The sequence below is a fragment of the Rhinolophus sinicus genome, chromosome 3, assembly GCF_057876585.1.
Source record: "Rhinolophus sinicus isolate RSI-liver-muscle chromosome 3, RSI-T2T, whole genome shotgun sequence".
Taxonomy (NCBI): Eukaryota; Metazoa; Chordata; class Mammalia; order Chiroptera; family Rhinolophidae; genus Rhinolophus; species Rhinolophus sinicus.
In genome coordinates this window covers 151140430-151168079 of record NC_142503.1, presented here as the reverse complement: position 1 = coordinate 151168079, position 27650 = coordinate 151140430, and the positions used below count along the sequence as shown (strand labels likewise).

At 33.9% G+C, this 27650-nt stretch overlaps 1 protein-coding gene across 2 annotated transcripts in view; it reads left to right on the top strand.

The window, feature by feature from the left end:
- Window positions 1-26602, top strand: part of ADAM10 (ADAM metallopeptidase domain 10) — a 119900-nt gene extending 93298 nt beyond the window's left edge. For both annotated transcript variants that reach the window (XM_019732236.3, XM_019732235.3), the window contains exons 10-16: window positions 4845-5028; window positions 8327-8477; window positions 9289-9472; window positions 10217-10325; window positions 10795-11015; window positions 22298-22424; window positions 24346-26602. In XM_019732236.3, coding sequence (XP_019587795.3) covers window positions 4845-5028; window positions 8327-8477; window positions 9289-9472; window positions 10217-10325; window positions 10795-11015; window positions 22298-22424; window positions 24346-24440 — 1071 coding nt within the window. In that variant the 3' untranslated portion in view covers window positions 24441-26602. The remainder of the gene's footprint in view (window positions 1-4844; window positions 5029-8326; window positions 8478-9288; window positions 9473-10216; window positions 10326-10794; window positions 11016-22297; window positions 22425-24345) is intronic.
- The last annotated feature ends 1048 nt before the right edge of the window (window positions 26603-27650 follow it).

Genomic DNA, 27650 nt, shown 5'->3' with positions numbered 1-27650 from the left:
ATTAATTTTCAATGTTAGCAGATTGTGGAGTGGTGTTTTTTTTGTTTGGTTTTCATTAAAGCATTATTGGGGTTTACTAGATTTGTCTTTGTCTACTGTGGAATAAGATTGATATTTTAAAATCTTTCAGTATGGAAAAATTTTAACATACACAAAAGTAGCGAAAAATAGTATAACAAACTCTCATATGCCTGTCATCCAGAACAGGGGTCTGCATACTTTTTCTGTAAAGTGCCTGTTAGTAAGTATTCTAGGCTTTGGGGGTAACATTTGGTCTCTGTTGCATATTTTTTCTTTATTGTTTTCCAATCCTTTAAACATGGAAAAACCATTCTTAGCTATGTTATATTAAAACTGGTTGTGGGCTGCAGTTTGCCAACCTCTGGTTCAGATTCAACAATTATCAAGGTTTTTTGACAACTCCTGTCTGTATTTCTTCCTTTTTCTTTGTAAGGCATTAGAAGCAAATCCATTTATTCTTACATGTTTTAGTATACATCTCTAAAAAAAATAGACATTTTCTTACACAATCACAGTGTGGTTATGATATGTGACGAAATGAACAATTTTTTGGTGTCATGTAATACCCAGTCCATTACATTGATTTTCAAGTGACTCGAAGATTAATACACACAGAAATGCAAAATACTGAAAGATAGTCTATCTTTGTGATTTTGTCAGGGCTTATTAAAATAACAAGTTTGGGGAATTTTCATTTGAAAAATACATGTAAATTCATTTTACTTGCACCTTATCACATGTAAAAATGGAAATTTTTGTGAATTTACAAAAATACATACTTGTAGATTAAAATCCTCAAATGTGCTTCTCTAATTTTCTCCTGGTTTATAAAATATAACTGCTACTTCACTGAGTTGCAAGTCTTTCCTCTTCTAAATCCCAATCGGAAATTGATAGATTATTATCAACACTCTTAAAGAAAGTATTTAAAATATATTCAGTCTCTCTACCTCTTGACTGCTTTTGCGATCTGTTCTTAAAAGAGTAATTGAAATTTTAGAGATGAGCAGAGAACTGTTGTTCATGGTTAATTTACATTTTCAAGGGCACTTAAATGTCCTCTCTCCACTCCCTGTTCTCTTGATTCCAGCCCTTACCAGGAGAATTGCAGTACTCTTCTAACTACTCTTCTGTCCTATAGTCTAGGGCCTCTCAAATCTTACTGTATGGATAAATTACCAAGGGTCTTAAAATACAGATTCCGTTCGGGGAGTCTTTGGTGGGGCATGAGTTTCCGCATTTCTCAGAAACTCCCAGGTGCTGCTGTTGCTGCTGGGCTGTAGACCACACTTGGAGCAGGGAATCTAGTCTGTTCTTTTTTCTCTTCCTGTCTAATCTGTTCCCTACCCAGTTGCCAGAGAGGTGTTTTTAGTACAATAACGTGAGATTACTTATTGTCTAATGGACAAATTGGCTCATGTTCTTTGCCTCCCTTGCTATCTTTACCTATCATACCAGACTACTTTTAATGACTCTACCATGCTTCATCACACCCCATTCTTTTGTGCATGTTGTTCACGCTACCCTTCATATGCCTAGTAGGTACTTAGTAAGTATTTATTAAGTAATTTATTAGTAAGGTCAACCAGAACCACAAATTCCTGAGCCTGTCTTCCTTGGTACCTTTATCTGAAATCTGTCTTTATCTCTCCTGTTACACATCTATATACTAGATCAGTGTTACCGTACTTTCACTGAGTGGTTCGTACTGTCCATTATACTTACATATTTATCCTATCCCAAATATTTATTGCATACCTATTGTTAACCACTTTATAAGCTTTGTTGTGGGATGGTTTAATCATAAATTAGACAGATTTCTCTCTCAATATGAAGATTCTAATATATACCCATTCTTACCAGATTAATCTTTGTCTAGGTATAGTTTTGATCATTCTGATCATGTCAACTTCTGTTTACAGCTTACTTCTTAGTACATGTTGATACTACTAATAAAATTTCCTATCTTAGCACTTAAAGTTTTCCATAATTTGGGTCCAGGTATGTTTCCAATGTTGTCTCCCCCACTCCTGTCAAGTTAAGTAATTTACAGTCCTTTAAAACTTTCCAAAAAAACAAACAAAAAAAACTTTCCTTATGCCTATTGAAATCTTGATCCATGCTGTTATATAATGTAAATTAATATGGCCCTTTTGTCAGGCAGTTTGACAGTGTGTTTCAAGACCCGTAAAAGTTTGACCTTTTAACTCAGTAACTCTACCACTGAAAATCCAACAAAAAGAAATAAATGCAGAATCTGTCAAAGATTTGTGTACATTTCAACAATAAAAATTAAAAATGTATCTGTTGCAATTTTATTTATAATAGCAAACAATTTTAAACAGCCTAAATGGCCCCCACACTAGGAAAGTATCATGGAATGCTCTGCACTCATTTAAAAATTGAGTTTTCCAGTGCTCACCCTACAGTGTTAAACTGAAAGAAGTCATTTATAAAACTGTATACAAGGGGCGGCCGGATGGCTCAGTTGGTTAGTGCGTGAAGAGCATGAGCTTTCATGCCAGTTCAATTCCCACATGGAATGGTGGGCTGTGCCCCCTGCAAAAGATTGAAAATGGTGACTGGACTTGGAGCTGAGCTGTGCCCTCCACAACTAGATTGAAGGACAATGACTTGGAGTTGATGGGCCCTGGAGAAACACACTGTTCCCCAATATTCCCCAATAAAATTAAAACAAAACAAAACAAAAAAAACTGTATACAAGGCATAGTACAAATTTTGTATTAAAATATCATATGAGTAGATTCAAGTCACATAGGAAATACACCAAAATTTTAATAGTAGTTAGTGTGGTTGGAATGTGAATTTTCCGTTATCTATTTTTTATTTTCTAAACTTTCTGGAAGAATATATATTGTTTTTATAATCAGAAAAAAAGCTTTTCTCTTTTCTTATAAAACTAAGATTATAGTTTCTTTGTAAAACCATTCTCTTTATTTGAACTCTTGTAGCACTTTTTGGGGGTACAGTCAAGATGGCCTTTATATTTTGTTTTGTATTTTGTTTATTTATGTGCTTGTTTAATCCCTTTTCTGAGGATGACATATGGCTGGCATACTTGTTTATAATTCTTTCCTTCTTTCATGGCTATTAATGATGAGCCATTACAATATCTTCTAGGCTAGTAAAATAATAATCGATTAGTGGTATCTGTAATGGATTTATGGGGCAGAGAGTCAGACTAGGCAGGGATATCAAAATTTGCTCTCCCTTTTAAATAGTAAGTCCTTGGAGGCCTAAAGACAGCGCTTACTGAACTCTTCTTTATATGTTCATAGTATATTTCAGTTCCTCATTGTATAATATTGGACATTCACTCATATACAGAGGGCACTAAAAAAATGTATACACATTTTAAGAAAGGAAAAAACTATTAAAATTGTAATACTCAATATATACCGATAACAAAAGATGAATACAAGTCACGTGTGACTTCTGCAATTACAAGAGGTGCTCAAAGTGGTTACCATCAGCGGCCAGACACTTCTGATTACGGCAAACTACTGCTTGAGCAACATTGACCAATGTCCACTTGTATACATTTTTTGGCACCCCCGGTATTTATTCAATTGAAAGATGGTAAAATATTCTGTGATAACATCAAGAGTTATACAGTATTGAGATTTTTTTCTTTCTAAAATTCTAATGCTGAGAATAATCCTAGTGTAATACATTGTGAGAAACCAAATTGCATTCTGTAGAATGAAAACAAAGCAAGATGATATTGGTGAATAGTAGAGTTGTTAAATGCTCATTGTAGGTTCAGGAGAAAGGCAGGAGTTATCAGGAAATACAAAGGTGACAGTAGAGGCCATATTTTTAATAGTTGCTTCAGATTTGGGAGTAGAAAATGAAAGTGGGCTCTCATAGGCCCTGAGAAGAAACAAAGCCTTTGGGCATTCCTTTTCTTTCTGGAGTGTTGGGTTGTATGGTATTCGAAACAATTTAATTAAAACAGAACTATTACTCTAGGACCCATTGGTCTTTACCCTTCCTGACAGTTGAGGAACATTTTGAGATTTGCTTTGTTTTTAAATGCACTGAATGAGGAGGGGGACCTGTTATAAGCTGGTAATGTTCTCTTTCCTGATCTCAGTGTTGGTCATGTAAGTATGTTTACTTTGACAAAATTCATGGAGCTGTGGTTTGGTACTTTTCTGTATGTATCTGATACTTCAATAATACTTACCAACACCATTAGCTATTTCTGTGCCTGTGCATGTATGTCTCCTGTTTCATTCTGCAAAGCAATGTTTTGGTTTTACCTCTTGGCTTTTCTTAATTTTTATATAAAAATAGATCATTGTGTTTCTATCTCTTTCCAGCATTTACTTATCTTTCTTACGTAATAATTAATAAGTAACTCTCTTAAATGCCTATTCTTTCTTTTTTGTTTCCCGTCTTTCCCCACCTCTGTCGACACTAGCCATAACATGTAATTTAATATGTATTTTAAAGAATATTTAGTAGTTTTTAAGTAGTTTATATTCCTGTCACTAGTTTTAAAAGTAGGTGAATTTATTTTTAAGAGACTCTGATGATACTTTGTTCTGCATTCTACTCCCTAAGTACAAAGCTATAAGTTGTGGTTAGACCTTCACTGATTTCCCCTTCTAAGGGAAAATGGCCCTTACAAGAGCAAATTGTTTTCTTTTTCACAATCTCAAACAATTGTAAGATCTTTTCTAAAGGAGAGTCTGCAAGCTTCCATTGTTCTTCTGATGAGAAAATGACATTTAATCAGATGACCTGAAAACCTTATTTTGCTTCCTGTTTATGTAACTCTATATTCTGTTTGACAGCATGATTCTGGAACAGAGTGCACTCCAGGAGAATCTAAGAATTTAGGACAAAAAGAAAATGGCAATTACATCATGTATGCAAGAGCAACATCTGGGGACAAACTTAACAACAATAAATTCTCACTCTGTAGTATTAGGAATATAAGCCAAGTTCTTGAGAAGAAGAGAAACAACTGTTTTGTTGGTATGTATATTTTCCAACATTTTATTATGAGTATTTTCAAAGTTGAAAGAATTACATAGTGAACACTTACGTATCCACTGCCTACGTTTTATGATTGTTAACACTTTGCTATATTTGCTTTATCACATATTTATCAATCTATCCATCTCTCAATCCATATTTTTGGTTGCAATTTAAAGTGGATTGCATCACTGTACTTCACCCCTAAACATTTCAGCCTACATATCATTAATTGGAGTTCAATATTGTTTGTGATTCTTTCATTTTTTACATAAGTGACATGAACAAATCTTAAGTCCACCATTTGATGAGGTTTTATAAATAGCGTACCAGTATAACCTATCAAGATATAGAACATTTCTGTCACACCAGAAAGTTCTTTTGTTTCCCTTACCAATCAATCTCTGCTTCCAGTGCACCCACAGAGGCAGCCATTATTCTGATTTATTTCACCATAACTAAATTTTGCTCATTTTACTTCATATAAATGGAATCATACAGCCTTTTATGGAAGGCTGCTTTCACTCAGCATAATATTTTGAGATTCTTCATTAATATTTGTTCCATTTTCATGCTGAGTAATATTGCCCTATATGAGTATATCACAGTTTGCTCGCTCATCCACTCTCCTACTGATGAACACCTGGGCTTTTTAGGTTTGGACCAATATGAATAAAACTGCTATGAAATTCTTTTTTTTTTCTTCTTATTGTGGTAATATATATATATAACATAAATTAGTATTTAAACTAACTTTAAGTATACAATTCAGTGGCATTAAGTATATTGACAACGTTGTATAACTAACGACTATCCATTTCCAAACTTTTTTCATCACTCCAATTAGAAATTCTGTAACCATTAAGCAATAACTCCTTTTCCCCTCTATCCCCATTTCCTGGTATCCTCTAATCTATTTTCTGTTTCAACAAATTTGCCGATTTTAGGTAGTCATATAAATGGTATCATATAATACTTGTCCTTGTGTGATTCTGGCTTATTTCACTTAGTGTAATATTTTCAATATTCATCCAAGTTGTAGCACGTGTCAGATTGCCATACCTTTTTTATGGCTGAATAATATTCTATTGTATGGATATAACACATTTTGTTTATCCAGTCATCTGTTATGCCTCTCTTGTGACATTTAATGTTCTAAATATTATACCGTGTATTATGATTTTTTTGGGTTCTTGTTCTATTTCTCAAGATTATAAGTTACTTGAGGGCAAAATCAAGGCTGCTCACCTTGCACATGAGGAACACTCAAAGATGGATTTAAACATGATAGCAAAGTGGTAGTTTTTCTAAAGCTTCTTGATGTGGAAATGCTACATAGACTGTTTATTTGTAAACCAGGTTTTCACAATAAACTTTCTGGTTGAAGTTGACTTTGAAAAATGCATATTACTTTGTAGGTATCATGGGAAGTACATTTGGTTCTTAAATTATAACGAAATGTGTGCCCATTATAATTTTTGCATTTAAACAGCACTTTTTCTCTGTGTTTAAGCTGTTAGCAATTAGCTGATTTAAAGTACTATTTCTATGTGAGATATAAATTAATGTGTAATAAATATTGCATCAAAGGTTTTCTGGTTTTATCATTTTTCCTCCTTAATTGCATGTCACGTGGATTAAAAAATGATTATTACTAGACTTTAGAAAAACTATTATTGTTTACTGTGTGCATGCATCTAGTTTTAGAGAACAAAACAGATCGTATAAAATGAAAGAGAGGGATGGAGCTTCAATTACCTCTAAGATTTCCTTTAATATTTGATGTGGTTAAAGATAAGGAATGAACTTTCTAAAGCTAGTCTTTCTAGAATAATTTTTATTCAGATATCCCTTGTTGAATTCCTGTGTTTGAGATTTGTTCCCTTCTACTTACTTATTTCTTAATTTCAAGTCTATACTACAGTCGTTTTCCCCATTGATTTGGTATAGAAAGAAAAGAACATGAGATTTTTAGGTCTTAAGAGACCTGGGTTTAGTCTGTGTTTTGCTCATACTGGGGCATCTGGTTTCTAGCAAGGCACAAACTCTCTGGAAGTTACTTTTCTATAAAATAAATTCATTTGATTCTTATCATTTCCCTGTAAATGCTGAAGTTCTCTGATTTTATGATCTTACAAAGAGTAGCATTCCTTTTCTAATTTTAAACCCCATTGACAAAATCAAATAACTTTAAAAGAGAGCCTAAAATTTTTTCTAAAATTATTCATTATGGTTAGACCAGACAGTCTAACCTTGATGAACCAAGATTTGACCCAATACTGATGGGCTGTTTAGGAATACAAAAAGTACATGGTTCTCCCTTAAGGAGCTTGAACTAGCTGAGGAGCAAAACTAATATACATTAAAAAAAAAACAGAAAACTTACCAGACTAGTATACAATCAGCCAAATAGAATGTGGGAAATTCCAAAGGACAAAATGACCCGATTTCTTTAACAAATATATAAAAATAAAAAGAAAGGAGGATATCTGTTATATAGTAAAAGAACTTAAGACACATGTCAACCAGAAGCAACCATGGGGAGAGGAGTTGGGGGAACCTTTTGTGGAACTTGATTCAAATAAACCAATTATAAAAAAACAGTTGTGATAAAACTGAACGTGAATTGGCTATTTATTAGATACTATTAAGCATATGGTTAATTTTGTTAGATATGATAATGGTATTATGGTTAGATTTAAAAAGGAAAAAACTCCTTATTTCTTAGATTCGTCCTGAAGTGTTTATAAGAACAAATGACTGGTAGGTGGAGTTGTTTACAATATATTGTTGATAGTTGTTAAAGCTAAGTGATTGGTACATGGGAGTTTATTGTACTTATTCTTTTACTACATCTATGTACGTTTGAAATTTTCTGTCTAACAAAAAAGGTTTAATTTTTTTCTGATTGATGAAGCACTAACTTAATTTGTATTTATGTACTATAAATAATGCAGTCATCATTCAGTAAATCTCAGTGTAGCATGGCCTAAATAGAATGTTACCATGTCTAGAAGTGACCTTAGAAGGACAATCAGGTCAGACCCTCTCACTATACAGATGAGGAAACTGAGACCCCAAAAAAGGGAAATGAAGTGCCAGGCCACACTGCTAGTTCGTGACTGAGTGAGTGTTAGAATTAGGTCTCCTAATTTCCAGATTCCTAATTTGTTCTACTATTCTTATTCATCAGAGTTTTCCTTTCTCCTTTTGTTAGGAGGCTCTAAAGAGTTGGTGAATTTTAAATGAAATTAATGTGTGCATGCAATGCTTACTTTGTCTTGTTTATTTTTCTCAGAATCTGGCCAACCTATTTGCGGAAATGGAATGGTCGAGCAAGGTGAAGAATGTGACTGTGGCTATAGTGACCAGTGTAAAGATGAGTGCTGCTATGATGCAAACCAGCCAGAGGGGAAAAAATGCAAGCTGAAACCTGGAAAACAGTGCAGGTACCTTGCTAATACCAGTCATCCTAATGTTTCTATAAAGTCACCGGAAGGTAGTTATGATAAATTTAAAACAGATTAAGAGATGCATGTGGTTTGAAACTTTGTCTTTATTTGTTGTTGTTTTATTTAGATTTTTCCAGAAATTTTTTTTAAATTTTTAAAAAATTTCCATAGCATTGGTTGGTGCACTGTTGTTGGCAGATTGAACTACTTGTAATTTGTGTTGTGGGTGTTAAAAAAAGGACATGCAGAAGATGCTCAATGAAATATTATTTAGTTTTCAACTTTAAAAATGTGACTATATTTTTAGAATCTTAATTTTGAATATTTAGGTAATAAGCATTCCATACACTCTTATAACTTGGTATCATGTAACTATTTCACTTGTCAAGTTACTTTGGTAGTAATAGATACAAGCAATACAATATTGTTTGCAATACTTTTTAAATGGCTGGTCTGTGTGTCATAGTTAGATTTTAGCATATAAATGTGAGAAAAATTGATAAATTGACTAATGTATGATGTAACTATGAAAAACACTGATAAGTTGCCTAATACTAAATCCATTTTCTAGTATAGCCTTTTAAAGGCAAATAGAGTAAGAATGCCTTGCTTATAAAAACAAGACAGTCACTTTTATATGCTTAATAGAATGTTGAAATTTAGTAGCCTCTTCCACTATTTGAAGTTTTATACCAGTAACATATTTACCATTTGAAAGATGAGATTGATAATTTGAAAATTAGGACCATATCTGTGTATATAGGAAATACCCTAGTGATTTTCTTTAATCATTTAATGTTTCCTCTAGTCCAAGTCAAGGTCCCTGTTGTACAGCAAAGTGTTCATTCAGGTTAAACAATGACAAGTGTCGGGATGATTCAGACTGTGCAAAAGAAGGAAAATGTAATGGCATTACAGCTCTCTGCCCAGCATCTGACCCTAAACCAAATTTTACAGACTGTAATAGGCAAACACAAGTGTGCATTAATGGGGTAAGCGTTTGATTTATATGTTTTTAATTAGTCTTATAAAACCTACTTTTGCAGAATAATTGTTGATCTTAAAGCTGCACTGTTAAAGTAAATAATCTTGGTTAGTTCAGTGTGGTTGGCAGATTGAACTTCCATATAATATTCCTATTTCCCCACAAAGACATGAGTGTATTCTATAGTCAGTACTAGATGATTAGTTACTGACTTGTCATTCATCTTTCTACTGTGTGTGTGTGTGTGTGTGTGTGATATTCCCTAGAGAAAAACAGTTATTCAACTAGTCATGTGACTCTGTACTGCTTTTAAGTTTTATAAATTAATATCTTTAATAACCTAAATAAAAAGTTTTTTTAATAGCTTAAATAAAAGAATGTGAAGCTTTTAAAGCTTTCTTGGCTAAATAATCACTTTCTTCTACATGAGGAAAAATTCATTTTTCTCTTCTTACAAAGGAGACATGATAAATAACATAAAATTGATGCTCATCTACTCTTATTCTGTTTTTGCTTTAAGATTTTTTTAAGTTACTATTTCTTTAAAATATTTGCTATCTTATTTGCACTTACTCTTTTTCAAATGTGTTTATATGATCCATTTCTGATACTAAGCTATGCTTTTTATTTCCAACTTGTGTTTCTACTTAATTATTTTGGCACTGGAAGCTTATATCTGTTTGTCTGTTACTGTGAACAATAAGTTTGACTATATAGGGATCACATAATTTGTCTTTCATTTTTCTTTCAGCAATGTGCAGGTTCTATCTGTGAGAAATACGGCTTGGAGGAGTGTACCTGTGCCAGTTCTGATGGCAAAGATGATAAGGAATTATGCCACGTCTGCTGTATGAAGAAGAGTAAGGCTTTTAAAATACAAGAATGTAAAATCTGTTTCAAACACCTTATTTTCTCCTAAATTTTAAGTGTTAAACTTTGATATACATTTTGGACAAATAATTTCCAACTAAACTGATCCTCTTGAGAAGAATTTTAAATGTAGCATAGCATTGTGTTTCTAGTATTAAGGTCCCTACAGTGTTTTAAAAATGATAGACAAAAACCTGCCAGCTTTATGGCAATGATTAATATAAACACTGTTAGAAGGTTTTAAAGCCATTGTGGGCACTAAGTCCAAAATTGCTGGTTGTTAGTTTATATTGTAACATTTAAGGTGAATTACCAGTGATGTTATCCACCCTAACTAATGAAAGTCTATATAATATGCCATGATAATGGTTTTTAGGCCGTTTCTTCCTTCTTACCTCTCTCCCCAACTAGCCTGCTAGGAAATCTGATCTTCAACTTATATTGGGACTTCTTTTCCAGTGGACCTATCAACTTGTGCCAGCACAGGGTCTGCGCAGTGGAGCAAGCAGTTCATGGGTCGAACCATCACCCTGCAACCTGGATCTCCTTGCAATGATTTTAGAGGCTACTGTGATGTTTTCATGCGTTGCAGATTAGTAGATGCTGATGGTCCTCTAGCTAGGCTTAAAAAAGCAATTTTTAGTCCAGAGCTTTATGAAAACATTGCTGAATGGATTGTGGTAAGTATAGTTTTTATTTATAAAGAAACCATATCTTAAAATGGTTTGATCATAATTTTACTTGGCCAGAGATTACCCATGTTATGAGAAAATCACTTCTTTCCTATTTATACTGGAATTACTTTATCTGAAGAATGCTTTTTCAAGTGACCAGAATCTCCACATGTATATCCTTCCTAGGTAGGTAGGTAGGTGATGGGAGCCATTCTCTTTTACTCTGCTTCTTAGTTCATGTCCTAGATGGGTTACTTCCTTCTTTGGTCCATATGATTAGGGCATTTCAAGGGAGTTTTTCCTCGAGTTGTTTTGGAAAACCCTATTTGCTTTTTGTTTTCTCCTTTGTCTCAGCATGACAGATAGCCAGCTGTGGGTTCTACTTTGCTGAACAGGAGAGATGAAAGAAATTGGTGATTTTATGAAGGTTTTTTTTTCTTACATTTCAGTATAATTTCTAGGTCTTCATCTTGTCTGTGATAGGAAATGTTGAACAGGGTAAGATCAGATACGGAGCCTTTTGCAGATTTGTTAATGATTATGGATTTTCATCCAACATAAATCTAAACTGTATTATTTTTAAGCCTGCATATCTCCAAGTTGTACAGATGTTAAATTACCTAAAATTTTCTTAGAAGATTGCAGAGAATTACTATATTAAGTCACTTAAATATTCAAGTTTCTAAGTGATTACATTAAAATATCAGTAGGAGGCTTGCAAGTGATGTATTTGAGAGAGTGTATTACACCTGAACTGAATGAGTTTGCATTGGAAATTAACTTAGAAGTCAGCTCTTCCCCTCAACCCTATTCCCAAATTTTTTCTTATGATTTTTTTATGTGTGTGTTCAGGACTGAGTATGCCTTAAAACACACAAAAAAGTTGCCTTTGTGGGGTGTCACCCTTTTTGGTACTCTTGTCATAACATTCTACAATAAAAATTTTGGCATTATTTCCAGCATTAAAATGGTGTTTATTGCACGTAGAAGAATATACTTTGCATGTTAGAATGTGTGGTTTTTAGATATGTAGTAACTAGGTAGTGGGAGAATCATTGACATTGGATTTAGGAGACCTAGGTTTTATGCCAAATAATTGGGCAATTAATTTAACTTAGGTCTCTTTAAAACATGATGTGTTACTCATTTTTGTACTCCTGTGCTTGGTGCATAATAGGTGTTCAAAAATGATTTGGTAAACTTAAGGTACCGTATTTTGCCGTGTATAATGTGCAATTTTGCCCAAATTTGTGAGGGAAAAATAAGCATGCACATTATACATGGGTAGTAGTAATTCCGTATCTGTATAAATGTTTTTCTTTTATTTATGCTTATGAGTTAAAAGTGTCACTCTAGAAATCAGTAACTGTATCCATATGCAAAATAATACCCTGGAATACTATAATCAGTTTTGTTGAACTTACCACGAACTTGCAATGACTGATGAAGAGTTCTTGGCCTTCTATGATGCGTAAATATCAGAAATTTGTTACCGGTACATAAAATTTTTTGTACCTTACATCTGTTCTTGTGTTCTGTAATTATTTATTACATAAAATCTCTTGTACTACAATATGTTTAAAAAATGCTAAAATTCCTTTGTAATACAAAAAACAAGTGCCTAAATGTAAACAAGTGAAATTTTGAATTAAAAAATTAACACGGAAGATTTTTTTCCCCTGAAAGTTTGGGCCAAAAACGTTGGTGCACATTATACATAGCAAAATACGGTACTTTGTGACATTACGGTGAAGTGGAGCAAGTATGAGCCTGGGCTTGGGAATTACGCAAGGACTCAGATCATCCTAGCATTTCTCAGTTCTGTGACTTAAAAGTAGCTTACATTTTTTGGCCCTTTACTTCCCCATTTTGAACTCAGATCCAGTTGTTTTTCTTTTTTATGATTCTCTCTCTTAAGAATAACTTGAGATCTGGTATACTTGTTGACTATAGAGAAAAATGTGTTCAGAAAAGAAATCTGATGTGGGGAACTCATAGTTATGTTCTGCCAGATATTTTAGGTTTTCTAGATAAGATATTATATCATTTAAAAATAGGGGTTTTTTTTATGTTTCTCCATTATCTCTGAATTTGACTTAGTTTTAATTAGAATTTCAAAAGCTCGTTTATTCCTATTAAAATATTTAATAGAAATAATCTTTTTATTTAAAGTAGTTTTCAAACCTGTTTTTCATGTTTTAGATTGAGGATTTAATGCTTCCTAACAATGAATTAACAATATGAAGTCTTTTCTTGTGCTCTGTAACTGATTAATCAGGCACTTACAGGTTTATAGAAGTTTGCCTTGAGTGTAAAATGCTTTGATTTTATATCATTGTTGCCATTCACATGCCACTCTTTCAAATATATGGTCTCTACTGCCTGAAGGGTACCAGTAAGCTGTTGCTGCATTTGTGGGCATTAACCAGGTCAACAGTAAGATGAGAAATATCCAGTTTCTTATAAGTTGTCTCATTTGTGTTACATGCAGAATTCACTTGTATAGCAGAGTTTATTTTGCTACATTACAGCTCACACTTTGCTGTTTCCTGGTGTCAGGAAAGTGCCCTTTTAGTTAGTGATACAGTATAGTTTATTAGGATGCTCTGGTACAAAAAGCTATGAAAGGAAGGAGGGGTTAGTTTCATTGACTTTCCTGTCCAGTGGTGCCTAGTAGCTTTTTGTTCCTTTTCTGTTGAATGCTATTGCATCTTTTCTCTTCATGTAGGGTAGAGTCAGAAGATTCATAGCAGTTTAATACTTCAGGGCATGAGTTATTGACTGCTACTAATATAATGGAAATGATGTGATAAAGGCATTTACTTTCTTTTCTGGAAAAGTTTTTGACAAGTGTTTTGAATGTATTTTTCAAAAATACGTTTACTGTATTTGGTGAGTGCCTACTATGTATCTGGCCAGTAGATAATGTTAACCATACTTTGAATTTATCAAGGAATCATCGAGTTCTTGAAAAGCTCGAGAGCGTTCACCAGTAAATCTGCTAAAACCCTGTATCATTATCTCCTTTTCTTTAAGTGGGGTTTGAGGGCATTGGTAATTCTTTTTCAGTTTTTTCCATAGCTATTGATGTGTTCGGATTTTCCACATCTTTTGTGTTAGGTTTGACGTTGTAGAAAACCCTCTTTGACGTTGTAGAAAACCCTCTTTGACCTTGATTTTTTTTCCAAATTACTGTATTTCCCCCTCCCTTTTTAAATAATTGACTGTTATTTTGTGGCTTTTAAAATTTTAATTTGTTCAGATTTACAGGAGTTTGTCTTAATTTTTATTTTGATAATGACCAACAATATTTGTCATTATTAATTTCTGCTCTCATAGTTTGCTGTAATTCTATGTATTAAGTATCTGGTATTCTTTATGAAAGAGAGCAGTGTCTCCCAAGGGCCTCACAGAACATTAGATCCATGGGTTTAGTGGTCAAATGAATGTGGAAAACATTACATAATATACAATCCGGACCTTTTAGAGATTTGTGGGAATATTGTGAGAAATCCTGCAATAAAAAATATTTTTAACTTCATTTTCAAACTTACCTGACCTCGGAAGTCTTTATTCATATAAGACCCTAAATATCCTTAGAACTACTGCTGTTGATTAAGAGCAGTAGTTCTCATTCCTGGCTGTACATGAGAAATCACCTTAGAGCTTAGACCCATCAATTCAGAATCTCTTGGGATGTGGCTTAAATATCTGGGTATTTTTAAAGTTCCCCACCTGTTTCTGATGAGGAGCCAGGTTTGACCAACCATTCATCTAGAAAAGGAGTTGTCAAGCTATGGCTCATGAGCCATACACAGCCCACTGCCTATTTTTATATGGCTCACAATTTAGAATGGGTTGACATTTTTAAGTATTTGAAAAAACAATCAAAAGATGTTATCAAAACAATATTCTTTTGAAAGTTATATGAAATTCAGGTTTTGGTGTCCATAAATAATTATTTATTGGAACATGGCCAACTCCCATTCAATTACATATGTCTCTACCTGTTTTTGCACTTTGAGTAGTTGCAAGGGAGTTCCCTGACCACCAGCAGCAACAGCACAGCAGGCACCTGGGAACTTGAAAGAAATGCAAATTTCAGGCCCCACCCTGGCCCCACTGAGTCAGTAGGCGATGATGCATGCTAAAGTTGGTGAATCTTTTTTTTTTTAATTACATTGCAGAGATTACAAAAATATAATGTAATGGCTTTTTAAGACATGTAACAGAAAATTTCTATTTTGTCATTCTAATGTGTTGGAAATGGAAGATGGCTGTGAATCTCTAAAGTCCAACATTTCCTAGTAGAATAGGCCACAACCCGTGTTACCCCAAAAATAAGACCCAGCCAGACAATCGGCTCTCATGCATCTTTTGGAGCAAAAATTAATATAAGACCTGGTCTTATTTTACTATAATATAAGACTGGGTATAGTATATATAATATAATGTAATATAATATAATGTAATATAATATAATATAATATAATATATAATACTGGGTCTTATATTAATTTTTGCTCCAAAAAACGCATTAGGGCTGATTGTCTGGCTAGGTCTTATTTTCGTGGAAACAGGGTAGATATCACTTATGAAACTTAAACAACAAAGATACAATGTTGTCACAGGGCTTAGCATATGGGAAGGATTCAGTATACATTTGCTAGGTTAATGAAACAGATTTCTTAAATGTCATTATTTATATGGAAAAGAATAAAAATTGTGCGTATTAACTTTGGGGCTATAATGTTTTCTGGTTTCTCTCGGTGGTATTTTATCATGCTAGCACAGGCTGAGCTTAAGTAACTAAAAGATTAGTACCCAGTTGCTTTCCGCTTGGCAGATTAGTGTGAGGGGTGCACTTGGGGTGTTGAAGGATAGAACATTTAGTCTAAGTCCAGACTATAGTATTTTCTTCTGAAGGATAAAAAGGAAGCTCTCTGCCCCTGCAGGATAGCATAGTCAGTATCACCACAAGGAACTGTGGGCCCCACATGGTCTAGTGACCCACAGGAAGTGTTGAGGGCGTGCTGAGAGGGAGAATTATTAAACATGAGAACATTCACTGAGAGGATTATGTAGTTGACTTTTTCTGAGGATCTTTAAAAACAGATTACATTATGTCTGAAGAGACTTGAGTGCATGTCTTGCCTCTTTTCCCTCACAGGTTTTTTAACTGATACCTGTTTTATCATTTTGTTATCCTGTATGCCCTTTTTGTTTATTTAGATTATTAAATTAAAATTTAAAAACTATTAAAATTAGACTGGTAAATTTTGACTTTTTATTTTGTCATTTTTACTTTTTTTCTACTTTGTAGACCTATTTGTTCTTTTGGCCATATTAAATGACTATTTTGAACATTTGTCTGTTTCTTTTGTAGAATTATTTTCTCAAGCTTAATTTTTGCTTGTTAACTTCAAGGCTGTTTTTTAAAAAACTTTTAAATGTCTTCTCTATGTCTCTTTTAAGGTTCACTTAACACTCATACCTATGAAAGACAAGAGCTTGGTGCATAATTTACACTCATTAAATGTTTGTTGAATGCACGATAGTTCTCCTTTCTTTCAGAGTCTAACAAGTGGACAAATTGTGATCTTTTCTTTTGACATAAAACACGTATTTTGCATTTATTAGTCTGGTTGATATTCTTTCCCCAGATTTTATAGTACACATTAAAGAGAAAACATGATTTAGCATTTAACCCACTCTCTGATAATTCTTTTAAAAGGAACATCAAATACACCATTGTTTTGTTTAGTTTTTCTTGCTATCTTTTGTCCCCTGTGATGTTCCATTTTCCCAAACACTAGACTCTGAAAAGCTACGATTACTGTCACTAAAACACCTCAATCTTGGGCTTTTGAGATACGTAGTTACCTGGAAAAACTTGGAAGAAGGCCAGGAACACTGCTAGAAGAAACTGGAAGTTCTGAAGGATCTGGATGCCACATTTTCCTAAATATCTGTTGACTTGAACTGAAACGAGGTCTTTTTGACCTTTGTTTTCTACAGAGTTATAACCATGGTTAAACCCAGGCTTTCTCCAGTCTGCCTCTCTTATGCCATATTACTTAACATCTCTTTTTAAGACTATAGATACTGAAAAACTAGTATCAGAGGTACCAAAACCACAATTTTTTTATGCCTTATCTCTGTTGTAAGAGCCTTGTCATATTATTTGTATGTGTGGCAATCTAGAAATAATAAATGAGCTGTTAGAAGTGTTTGAAAAAGTCGGTATTTGGAATAGTGACTCGCGTGTAATAGAGTTCAACAAGTACCTTTTTGTGGGTTAGGTATTAAGTTTGTAGGATATAAATTCAAGGAGCTCTCATTCCAGTTTGGAATAGAGAAGACAAGCACATGGAAACATATTTTTAGTTCTGAATAGTGTTTTCACAGAAAATAGGAGAACCTATTTGGGGAAGGTCTCTTTAAGAAGGTGATGCCAAAGCGAACTTCTTAAGGACTAGTAGAAGCAGAGGGTACACAGGTTGAAGTTTTATGGAGAGGGAGCACCTGGAAAAGTCACGGAAGTATGAATTTTTTTAAATAAAAAAAATTATTCTACTTTTTTCCTTTTGAATAGTGTAATTATCTTTTTTTTTTTAATTGACAGAGCAATAAATGGAAAAGTATGCCTTCTTTTTACTCTGGAGCCCAGTCAGCTCAAGATGGGTTTCTTGTGTGTTCTTCAGAAGCTGTATATACCCTTATAAGAAGATATATTTTAAAAAATAAGTGGAATCATGTATATACTTGTACTTTGCTGCACCTTAGTGTGTGCTCAAGTTTTGTTTTTTTCCCCTCTCTCTCCTTATTAATGGTCTATTTTGGAGATCTTTGGAGGGAAGACTTTGAAGGGTTTTACAGAGAAGAGTGACGTAGACAATTCCAGGTGGTGGATGGTTTGAGCAGGGAAGACTGGAAGGAAGGAAATCTGTAAGAGAATATAATGAACATTAGGAAGTGCATCTCGCATAGAAGAACTAGCCCATCAGCCTGAAAATAGTAGGAAGAGCCTGGAGCCTTTGTGCCTATGGATCAGATCACATTAGAGGTGCTACTGCCTCCCCAGAGGGTATTTGGAAATGTACAGTAGTTGTCCAAGTAACTGAGGGGCTCTGTTAGCATTTGATGGTTGATGGCCAGAGATGCGAAGCTTCCTGCATTGCTCAAAATGGTCCCATACCACAGTGCCAACGTGTCTACAATGAGTATGTAGCACTGATCTGCATCCTAATCCCTGATGTGCTTGTTTAAAATGTAGTTGCTTGGGCCCTCCACCAACCAGAACAACTGAATTGGAATTTGTAGGGTTGTGGCCTGAACATGTGGAAGTGCATCTCCCATAACAGAATGAGCCCATCGGCCTGAAAATAGTAAGAAGACCCTTGACCCTTTGCATATTTTAATAAGCATAACAGATAATCTTAGATCACTCAGAAATGGGAACTGTTCCTTTACCATGTGAGTGCAGATTATTTGAGCAGGTCTTCCCAGTCATAGGATTCCTCTTTCACCAGCCAGTTAGATACTCTCAACTTCCCCCAAAACTCTCAGGCAAGTAATAGGATAGAGAGAACAAAAGGGCTAATGTTGAATGGAATCTATTTCCATGTAGTCTCCCAAACTAATGTGCTGTATGTGGGTACAGAACAGAGGTTGACAAACTATGGCCCCTGGGTCAAATCTGGTTTGCGCCCTGTTTTTGTAAATACAGTTGTCCCTCAGTATCCATGGGGGATTGGTTCCAGGACCCCCCACAGATACCAAAATTTGCCGGATGCTTAAGTCCTTTATTTAAGATGTCATAGAACAGTGCATACAGTTGGCCCTCTATATTTGCGGTTTCTCAACCATAGATCAAGAATAGCACTGTTTTTGATCTGCGGTTGATTGAATCCACAGATGAGAAACCTGTGGTTACAATGGGTCAACTGTAATGTTTTACTGGGATATAGCCCTGCTCATGTGTTTGCGTGTTGTCTCTGGCTGCTTTTGCACTGCAGTGGCAGAAAGGAGTTGTTGCGACAGAGACTACATGGCCTACAAAGCCTTAAATATGTATCGTTTGGCCCTTTATAGAAAAAGTTTGCTGATTCCTGGTAGAGACCAATAGCTCTCAATTTTAACTGCATAATGGAATAATCTGGGCAGCTTTAAAAAAATTACTGATGTTAGGACCCTACCCCATTTGAATCTGGGATTTGGTCTGAGTATCTGAGTTTTGAAAACTTTCCAGGTGACTCTAACATACAGCCAAGGTTGACATTGGTATGGAGCAAGAAGAGTACATGTAGCAGTACAAACTGGTGATTGTGGTTCCTTATGTATTTTACTAGGTCAAAGTGTCAGAAATCCAGACAGTAGAGGTAGAAAAAAGGCCCTGCCTCATTAAATGCCATATTTAAAAGGCCTCTGGATGCTAGGAACAGGACAGAAGCTGTGCATAGTTCTTCATGTAACAGTAGGCAGAAATGAAAAGAAATCAACCAGCACTTGAGTTGGCAGACTGAGGGCAGGCCTATATCCCACCTTTTGGTGAATAATGGGTTTATTGTTTGAGGATAAATAAAACAGAAAACAACAGGAGACTATAGAACGTTTATATAACAAGGGAAAGGGAATATTATCCTAAAGATAGGGAGAACAGTTCTATGAAAATTATTTTCTACAGAAACCAAAAGAAAATTTTAGAAAACTCTCTGGCAATCTCAGTAGGATACAAGAAATGGCTTCTGAAAGGTAGATTGTAAATTTGTGGTTTCCAAGCCAGATTTAGCTGTGTAAGCATGTCTCGTATGGTCTATATATTGCTTTTTGAAAATTTGAATGATTTGTCAGCATTTAAAAATGGATTTCACGTAATTCAGATTTGTAGCTTCATCAGTAAGACCGAATTACATTACGCTTTACTCTCTCCTTTCTTGAACAGTTAATACCTAAAGCCATTAGGTGAGGCCAAGCAAGGTAGGCATTCATGCCAGGTGAGGGGAGCTGTAGTGGCACAGAACAGGGTACTGGAGCCTGACCAGAGTGGGGAGGGTAAGGAAGGAGAAGAAGACCGGATGGGGTGTTGGTGCCCAAGCATGGTAGGAAGGATGCCCCACGGAGGGGCGAGGGTTTGGAATATCAGAGTACAAGTGTTGTGAGGAGGGTGTCTGCATAGGAAGGCAGTTCTAAAAGGGACCAGGGCTCCATGGAGAAGTGGCTGATTCCAGGGCTGGGGCATGGAAAGAACATGAACCTAGAAATTTTACTTTATGTCATGAAGTAAAGTGCTCAGAGAATGGTGGGGGTATATCCAGAAGACAAAATAATGATAGTAGTGGATTATATTGAATAAAATAGGAAACCACGAGGGAATAAATAAATTAATTAATTAAAAGTTTGATGAAGGACAGGATATTGACATAGTTCCAAATTATGTCCCTACAAAATACTCATTGACTGCAAAAGAGAAGAGTATCTTTATGGTAAAGTTTGGCTGCTAATACTCAATCAAGTGATCAAGTTAAGGTCATCAGTATGAGATCAAAATCGTGTGTCACTTGATAAGATGCAATGAGAAGAACCCAGCCATCACTTCTGTGATATTCTTACCAAAGATGTATGACCTGAATCTTATCATAAGGAAACATGTGAAAAACCCATATTGAGGGACATTCTTATGTTAAATAACTGACCTGTAATCTTCAAAAGTGTCAAGGTTACACAAACCAAGGAAAGACTGGAATTTGTTTTGTTTGTCCAGAGACTGAAGAAACATGGCAGTTAAGCGTAACACATGATTCTGAATTGGATGGTATTGGGACAAATGGCAAAACTTGAACAGGGTCTGAGGATTAAAATGGTAGTAATGTATCAGTGCTAATTTCCTGATTTTGATGATTATGTTGTGGTTATCTAGGAAAACACCCTTATGTTAGAGAAACCGTGTGCTAAGATGTTCAGGTGTAACAGGGCATCATGCTAGCAACTTACTCTCAGATGGTTCCAGATATTAAAAAGTTCTTTGTATTATACTTGCAACTTTTCTATGAGTTTGAGAGTCACCAAAATTAAACAAATTAAAATTTATGTGTATGTAGGAAAGGCTTTATGCGCATGTGAGAAGAGTGGCTTGGATTATTGTGGGATAAAGAGAACAGTATAGAAGGAGTAGGCTGTTTATTACGAGACCTTAGATCATAGAAAATTTTCTTAAAATAATTTTATTGGCAATGATTAGCAATTACTATATAGGTAGTATAACAATCTGTGTTGTCAATGTGAAAGTTTATTGTTTTAAAGTTGCAACTATTTTGTATGATGTTTATTAGTACATGCTATCTTAAACAAAATTTGAATATTTTGAATTGCAAAATAGACTTAGAATTTATTAAGAATGGAAACAATGATTTTTCTAGAAATAAGATTTCACCAATAATTTTTGAAGTGTTTTTTGTTTGGCTAATTGATTTGTTTAATATGGTTTAAGTTAGAAGTAAAATGTTTAGTTCCTTCTTAGACTGGGTAAAGTTTGCCCGCTTCTAAAATGTGTATATCTTTCCACTTTTTATATTTAAAAAGACTATTAACCTTTAAATAAATGAATATATGATAGATACTACAAGATATATGTATAATATAATGAAAACTAAGCTATATCATATAAAAATAATTTCCTTTAGTAGTCTGGGTCTGAAATTCCAAATGAAATAGAATAACAGGTAAAGAGGGCCTCAAAAAAGATAAGATTTTAGTCTTAACTTTGATGATTAGGAAAAAATATAGAGACTATTTTATAAAATTCTGTCCAGTAGTAAAATTTAAAGTAAGTAATATACTTTCTAAGTAAGTGGAAAATATAAAAGCAAACAAAACATAGTCTGTAAAAGTAATAGGCCAAAAAAAGAGGGAAATATTCAAACTAGAAAATATTTAATAACATGGGAAAATGCAATATAAACTATATTCAGGATGACCCCAGTTTTGCATGTATGTTTATCTAATATGTATGACAGTTATATAGAAAATAGACTGAAAAGGAAATTAGATTGAGTGGATTTTTTTACCTAGGAAGTGAAATTATGGGTGATTTTTGTTTTCTCTTTTATATTTTTTTATATTTAAAGAAATTAATATACATGTGCTTATAATGATATCTGTGTAACTCCCAACCAACAGATGTTCTTTAAAAATTAAAATGTAATGCATTCTATTCTGTATTGTATATAATATAAAATATTTTAAAGTATTTTATAGTTTTTCTCAGTAGAAAATTTTTTTATTTCCAGGCTAATTGGTGGGCAGTATTACTTATGGGAATTGCCCTTATCATGTTAATGGCTGGATTTATTAAGATATGCAGTGTTCATACTCCAAGTAGTAATCCAAAGTTGCCTCCTCCTAAACCTCTTCCAGGTAAGACAATTTGAGCAAGGTATATATATTTATAATACAATATCATTTAGCAGGTAAAATTGAATTATAAATGAGTCTTTGGTAATTAATTTTATAGTACTTTCTCCTTGAGATTGGGATTACTGGGTGAATTGTTTAGTTGACTTTTAAGTGTGTTTTTTATGAATCCAGTCTAGCTATTAGCTGCCAATTTAATGCTAATTTGTCCTGAGTATCTAAAAATATCTAGACCTAGAAAGTTTTATTTTTGCTTGGTTCTTGTTTTTTTGTCTTTGTTGTCATATTCTAAACTCTTCCTTTTTTTATTACAATAGTTAGGATAGTTTTAAATGATTGGTTTTTCTATTTAATGGCTGCACTTCTGTTACTATTTTTAATGTTCGTGCTCATCAAATATTTTCTGGCACATAAGCTCATTTTCGCTAGGGTGGAGGCTTCATTCACCAAATAACCATTCTTGTCTCAGAAAAATCTCCTAAATTTGCTCTTCACTCTTTACTTCTCAGGGAGAGACAGCACTTCTCACGAAGCCTCTTGCCTCCGGCCAAATCCACTACCCTGCAGAAAGTAGATTAGAACTAGGAATTTCTTACAATTTTCTCCATTTTCCCTCAGTTGTTGCTCTATATTTACCTATCTTGGGGCAAGAGACCCCAGTATTCATACTGGCATTATATCTTGGTGGGAATCAGGAAATTCGATTTTTATATCATTGTTTTTTGTAAATTTACAATGTTAGCCCTCTGGAACTGATATCAGTTTTTTAGGGATTTCCAAGGGCCACATGACACTTTTTATGTACGTTACCAACCGTGGCCTCATTCAGCGAAACAACTCTTACTTGATTTCACTTTAAGCAAATTCCACCTTTAAAAACTAAAAAAAATTTACATAGCTGTCATTTATTGAACCCTCACAAAAAGTGTTAAGCACTTTTACATGTGAATTGTATAATCTTCACAATGGACTATATGAGTTAGTTATTATCCGTGTTTTATAGACAAGGAAGGCATTTGAGTTTCAGAGAGGTTACATCATTTGCTCAAAGACACTCAGTAATTTTTTTCATCATGGGTTCTGTCTTCAGAATCCATATTATTCTGATAAGCGGTGGCTGTTGAGCACTTGAAATGTGGCTAGTCTCAGTTGAGATGTGTTGTAAATATAAAAGGCATATCAAACTATATACAGAGGGTGCCAAAAAACATGTATACACATTTTAAGAAAGGAAAAAAACTATTAAAATTGTAATAATATATACCGATAACTCAAATCGTTATATTCTACAAAATAACTAGTCAGTCTTCATCAGAAGTGTCAAGGTCAATTCAACTTCAAAAAATAATACATAGATAACGCCTCTTAAAATGTATATACATTTTTTTGGCACCCCTGGGGTGTGTGTGTGTGTGTGTGTATTTAATTATAGTTGACATTCAGTACAGCATAGGGAATAGAGTCAATAGTATTGTAACAGCTACAAACGATGTCAGGGGTAGTAGATTGGGGGGGTATCACTTTGTGAGGGGTGTAAATGTCTAACTATTACATTGTTTTGTACACCTGAAATTAATAAAGTAAGTAAATGAATTTAAAAAATGCATATCAGATTTTGGAGACTGATATGTATACAAACAAGAATGAAGTATTTCATTAACAATTCGTTACATCTGTTACATCTTGAAATGGTAATATTTTGGCTATATTGGATTAAATGAAATAAAAAAATATTAAAATTATTTTACCTTTTTAAAAAGCTTTTTTCATTATGGCTACTGAAATTTTAAATTAAATATATGGCTCATATTACATTTCTATGGGATAGTACCAATCTGGAACCTTTCTTATTGATATGGCAACTTTTTTTCAAAGATTAAAAAGTTTACAGTAAATCTGTTTTACTTTTGTTTGTACCTCATAGGCACTTTAAAGAGGAGGAGACCTCCACAGACCATTCAGCAACCCCAGCGTCAGCGGCCCCGGGAGAGTTATCAGATGGGACACATGAGACGTTAACTGCAGCTTTTGCCTTGGTTCTTCCTAGTGCCTACAATGGGAAACTTCACTCCAAAGAGATACCTATTAAATCATCCCCAAACTCAACCCTCACAAATAACAGTTGAAGAAAAAAAATGGCAAGAGATCAAGTCCTCAGACCAGGTGGAATTACTTAATTTTAAAGCCTGAAAATTCCAATTTGGGGGTGGGGGGTGGGGGGTGAAAAAGGAACCCAATTTTCTTACGAACAGGTATTTTTAACCTAATGGCACAAAGTCTTAGAATATTATTATGTGCCCCGTGTTCCCTGTTCTTTGTTGCTGCATTTTCTTCACTTGCAGGCAAACTTGGCTCTCGATAAACTTTTATCACAAATTGAAATATATATATATATTTTTTTTTAACTGCCAATCAAGGCTAGGAGGCTCGACCACCTCAACATTGGAGACATCACTTGCCAATGTACATACCTTGTTATATGCAGACATGTATTTCTTACGTACACTGTACTTCTGTGTGCAATTGTAAACAAATTGCAATATGGATGTTTCTTTGTATTATAAAATTTTTCCGCTCTTAATGAAAAATTACTGTTTAATTGACATACTCAGGATAACAGAGAATGGTGGTATTCAGTGGTCCAGGATTCTGTAATGCTTTACACAGGCAGTTTTGAAATGAGAATCAATTTACCTTTTTCTTATGATGGAGTTGGTTCTGATTCATTTTGTCTTTATCAAATGGCTGCTAAGAGCACATGAGTGACTGCGCTGAAGAACACAGTGAAGTGTGTGCAAACTGGACAGATGCAGCGTACTACTTCAGAATTAGTTCTTTATGTCAGTGTCTGATTTCTGCTTACTAATTTTAGACTTTCTAATTCAGTTCCATTTTTGAATTGGTAGGTGAAATTTATTCATGCTTTGTTAGAAATTATGTCAATGAAATGATTCTTTTTATTTGTAACCTCTTATTTGTGTTTTCCATATATCTAAAGGATGCTAATTATGTTTTTGGTTTTTGTCTGATGTGGAAAAGAAAAGCTGTGTCTTTATCAAAATATTTGAACAGTTTTTTCTGCACATCATCACTGATCATTGGTAACCACTAAAGAAGAGTGATTTGCTCAACTAGTAGTTAAAATTTAGATAGGCCTTCTGACATTTTTTTTCCTAAATATTTTAACAGCAGTGGAGGTGAAACAGCACAATGTCCCATTCCAAATTTATTTTTTAAACAGATGTAAATGGCTTTTTAAAGAAAGAAAGCAAAAGCATTTAATGTATTAACAGACTTATTGCTATGCAGGAATGGAAGGGGGCATTACAAGAATATTTTAAGCTTGTGATATATTTATTGCTTCTGTTTTCCAACTGCATCACTTAAATTAGACATAAACAGCTATGATTTTCCTGGCCTCACGTAGGAGGCAGATTTAGGGAAAGTTGAAAAAAAATCTGTGTTTTGGTTTCTTTTTTTTTCTTTTTTTTCTTAAGAGTATAAGGTTTACACAATCATTCTCATAATGTGACGCAAGCCAGCAAGGCCAAAAATGCTAGAGAAAATAATGGGATCTCTTCCTTGTAAACTTGTACAGTATGTGGTGACTTTTTTCAAAATACAGCTTTTTGTACATGATTTAGAGACAAATTTTGTACATGAAACCCCAGATAGACTATAAATAATTCTAAACAAACAAGTAGGTAGATATGTATGTAATTGCTTTTAAATCATTTAAATGCCTTTGTTTTTGGACTGTGCAAAGGTTGGAAGTGGGTTTGCATTTCTAAAACGGTGACTTTTATTCTGCAAGAGTTCTTAGTAACTTCTTGAGTGTGGTAGACTTTGGAACTTGTACATTTTTTTGCTTGTAATGTTATCCTGTGGTAGGGTTTGGCAGGTATACACTGCCCTATTTTATTTTGAGTCTAAGTTAAATGTTTTCTGAAAAGAGATGTGCACTGAACTCTCCACAGCAAATCAAGATGTGGTAAAACAAAAGGATCAAGACAAATGAGATCTAATACTACTGTCAGTTTAATGTCCACTGTGTTTTATACAGTATCTTTTTGTTCACTTTGGAAATTTTTACTAAAAATTGCAAAAAATAAAGTATTGTGCAAAGATGTAAGGTTTTTTGAAACTTGAAATGCATTAATAAATAGACATGATGAAATCAACTTGAAGCTTCCATACTTTTTGCACTCTGAGAACTACCAAAAGAAGCTTCCCACAAGACAACTTTTCCTTACTAAATCAAAGAGATTGTTAAGCAGAAAGAGAATTGTCTTTTCCCATACAAGTACAGATATCTTTATTCTTGGTTAAGAGTCCATGTAAAACTTTATGATTAGATATCTCTCTATCTGAACATTTTAAAAACACTTAACTAATCTCAACTGCTTTACATTATTTCCAATCACTGTTCAATGTGTTTAAAAGTGTTCATCTTGGTGGAAGAGCTGAGACATTTTGGAAATTTCGTCTTATTTATATTAAGTTCTCACTTACCATGGTCCATAGGTTCTGTGACTTGAAACGAAATGATGCCTACAGAAACCAGTTTTACTACAGATGGATATAACAAAAGTTAACATCCTACAGCCTCTCAGCAATGTGATAGTGAAATGACATTGAACAAAACAATATTTGAGGACCTTTTGTATATGTATGTGCAAAGTTTTGAATGCTAAGTACCACATTTATTTTAAAAAGTGTAGTTTAATGATAAGTATATTTAAAAATTTTGAGCCTCATTTTCCTGCTTTGTCAAATTTGTAGCAAATAAGGAGAGAATTTACATTTCAGTCTTATCTAGAAAAAGAATTATAAGCTCAATATGACGCCCTGCACAGAATAATCAGTCCCAAATTCTTTTTTTAAAACTCAAGGCCAGTTATAAATAAGTAGTATTTGTTAAATGAGTAAACATGCCATATACTTTTTGCTTTAATTTAGAAACTTAAAAGTGTATATTTAATTTTGTTCATGAAACCATCAATATTGATTAATTCAGATGATTACAGATTTGTTATTCTTACTTACATTTGAATACTTAAATTTTGTTTAGAGTTTTTTTCAGTTTTCTAAATTCAGGCAACACCGCAGAAACAAAATCAACAGTAAAATAAATTATTACAGCTTCTGGGCTTAGTAATCCCCATAGTGTCGGGCAATATCATACTCTTTGGGGAAGGACTTCTTTAAGGGAAAGACTTTATCTGACAG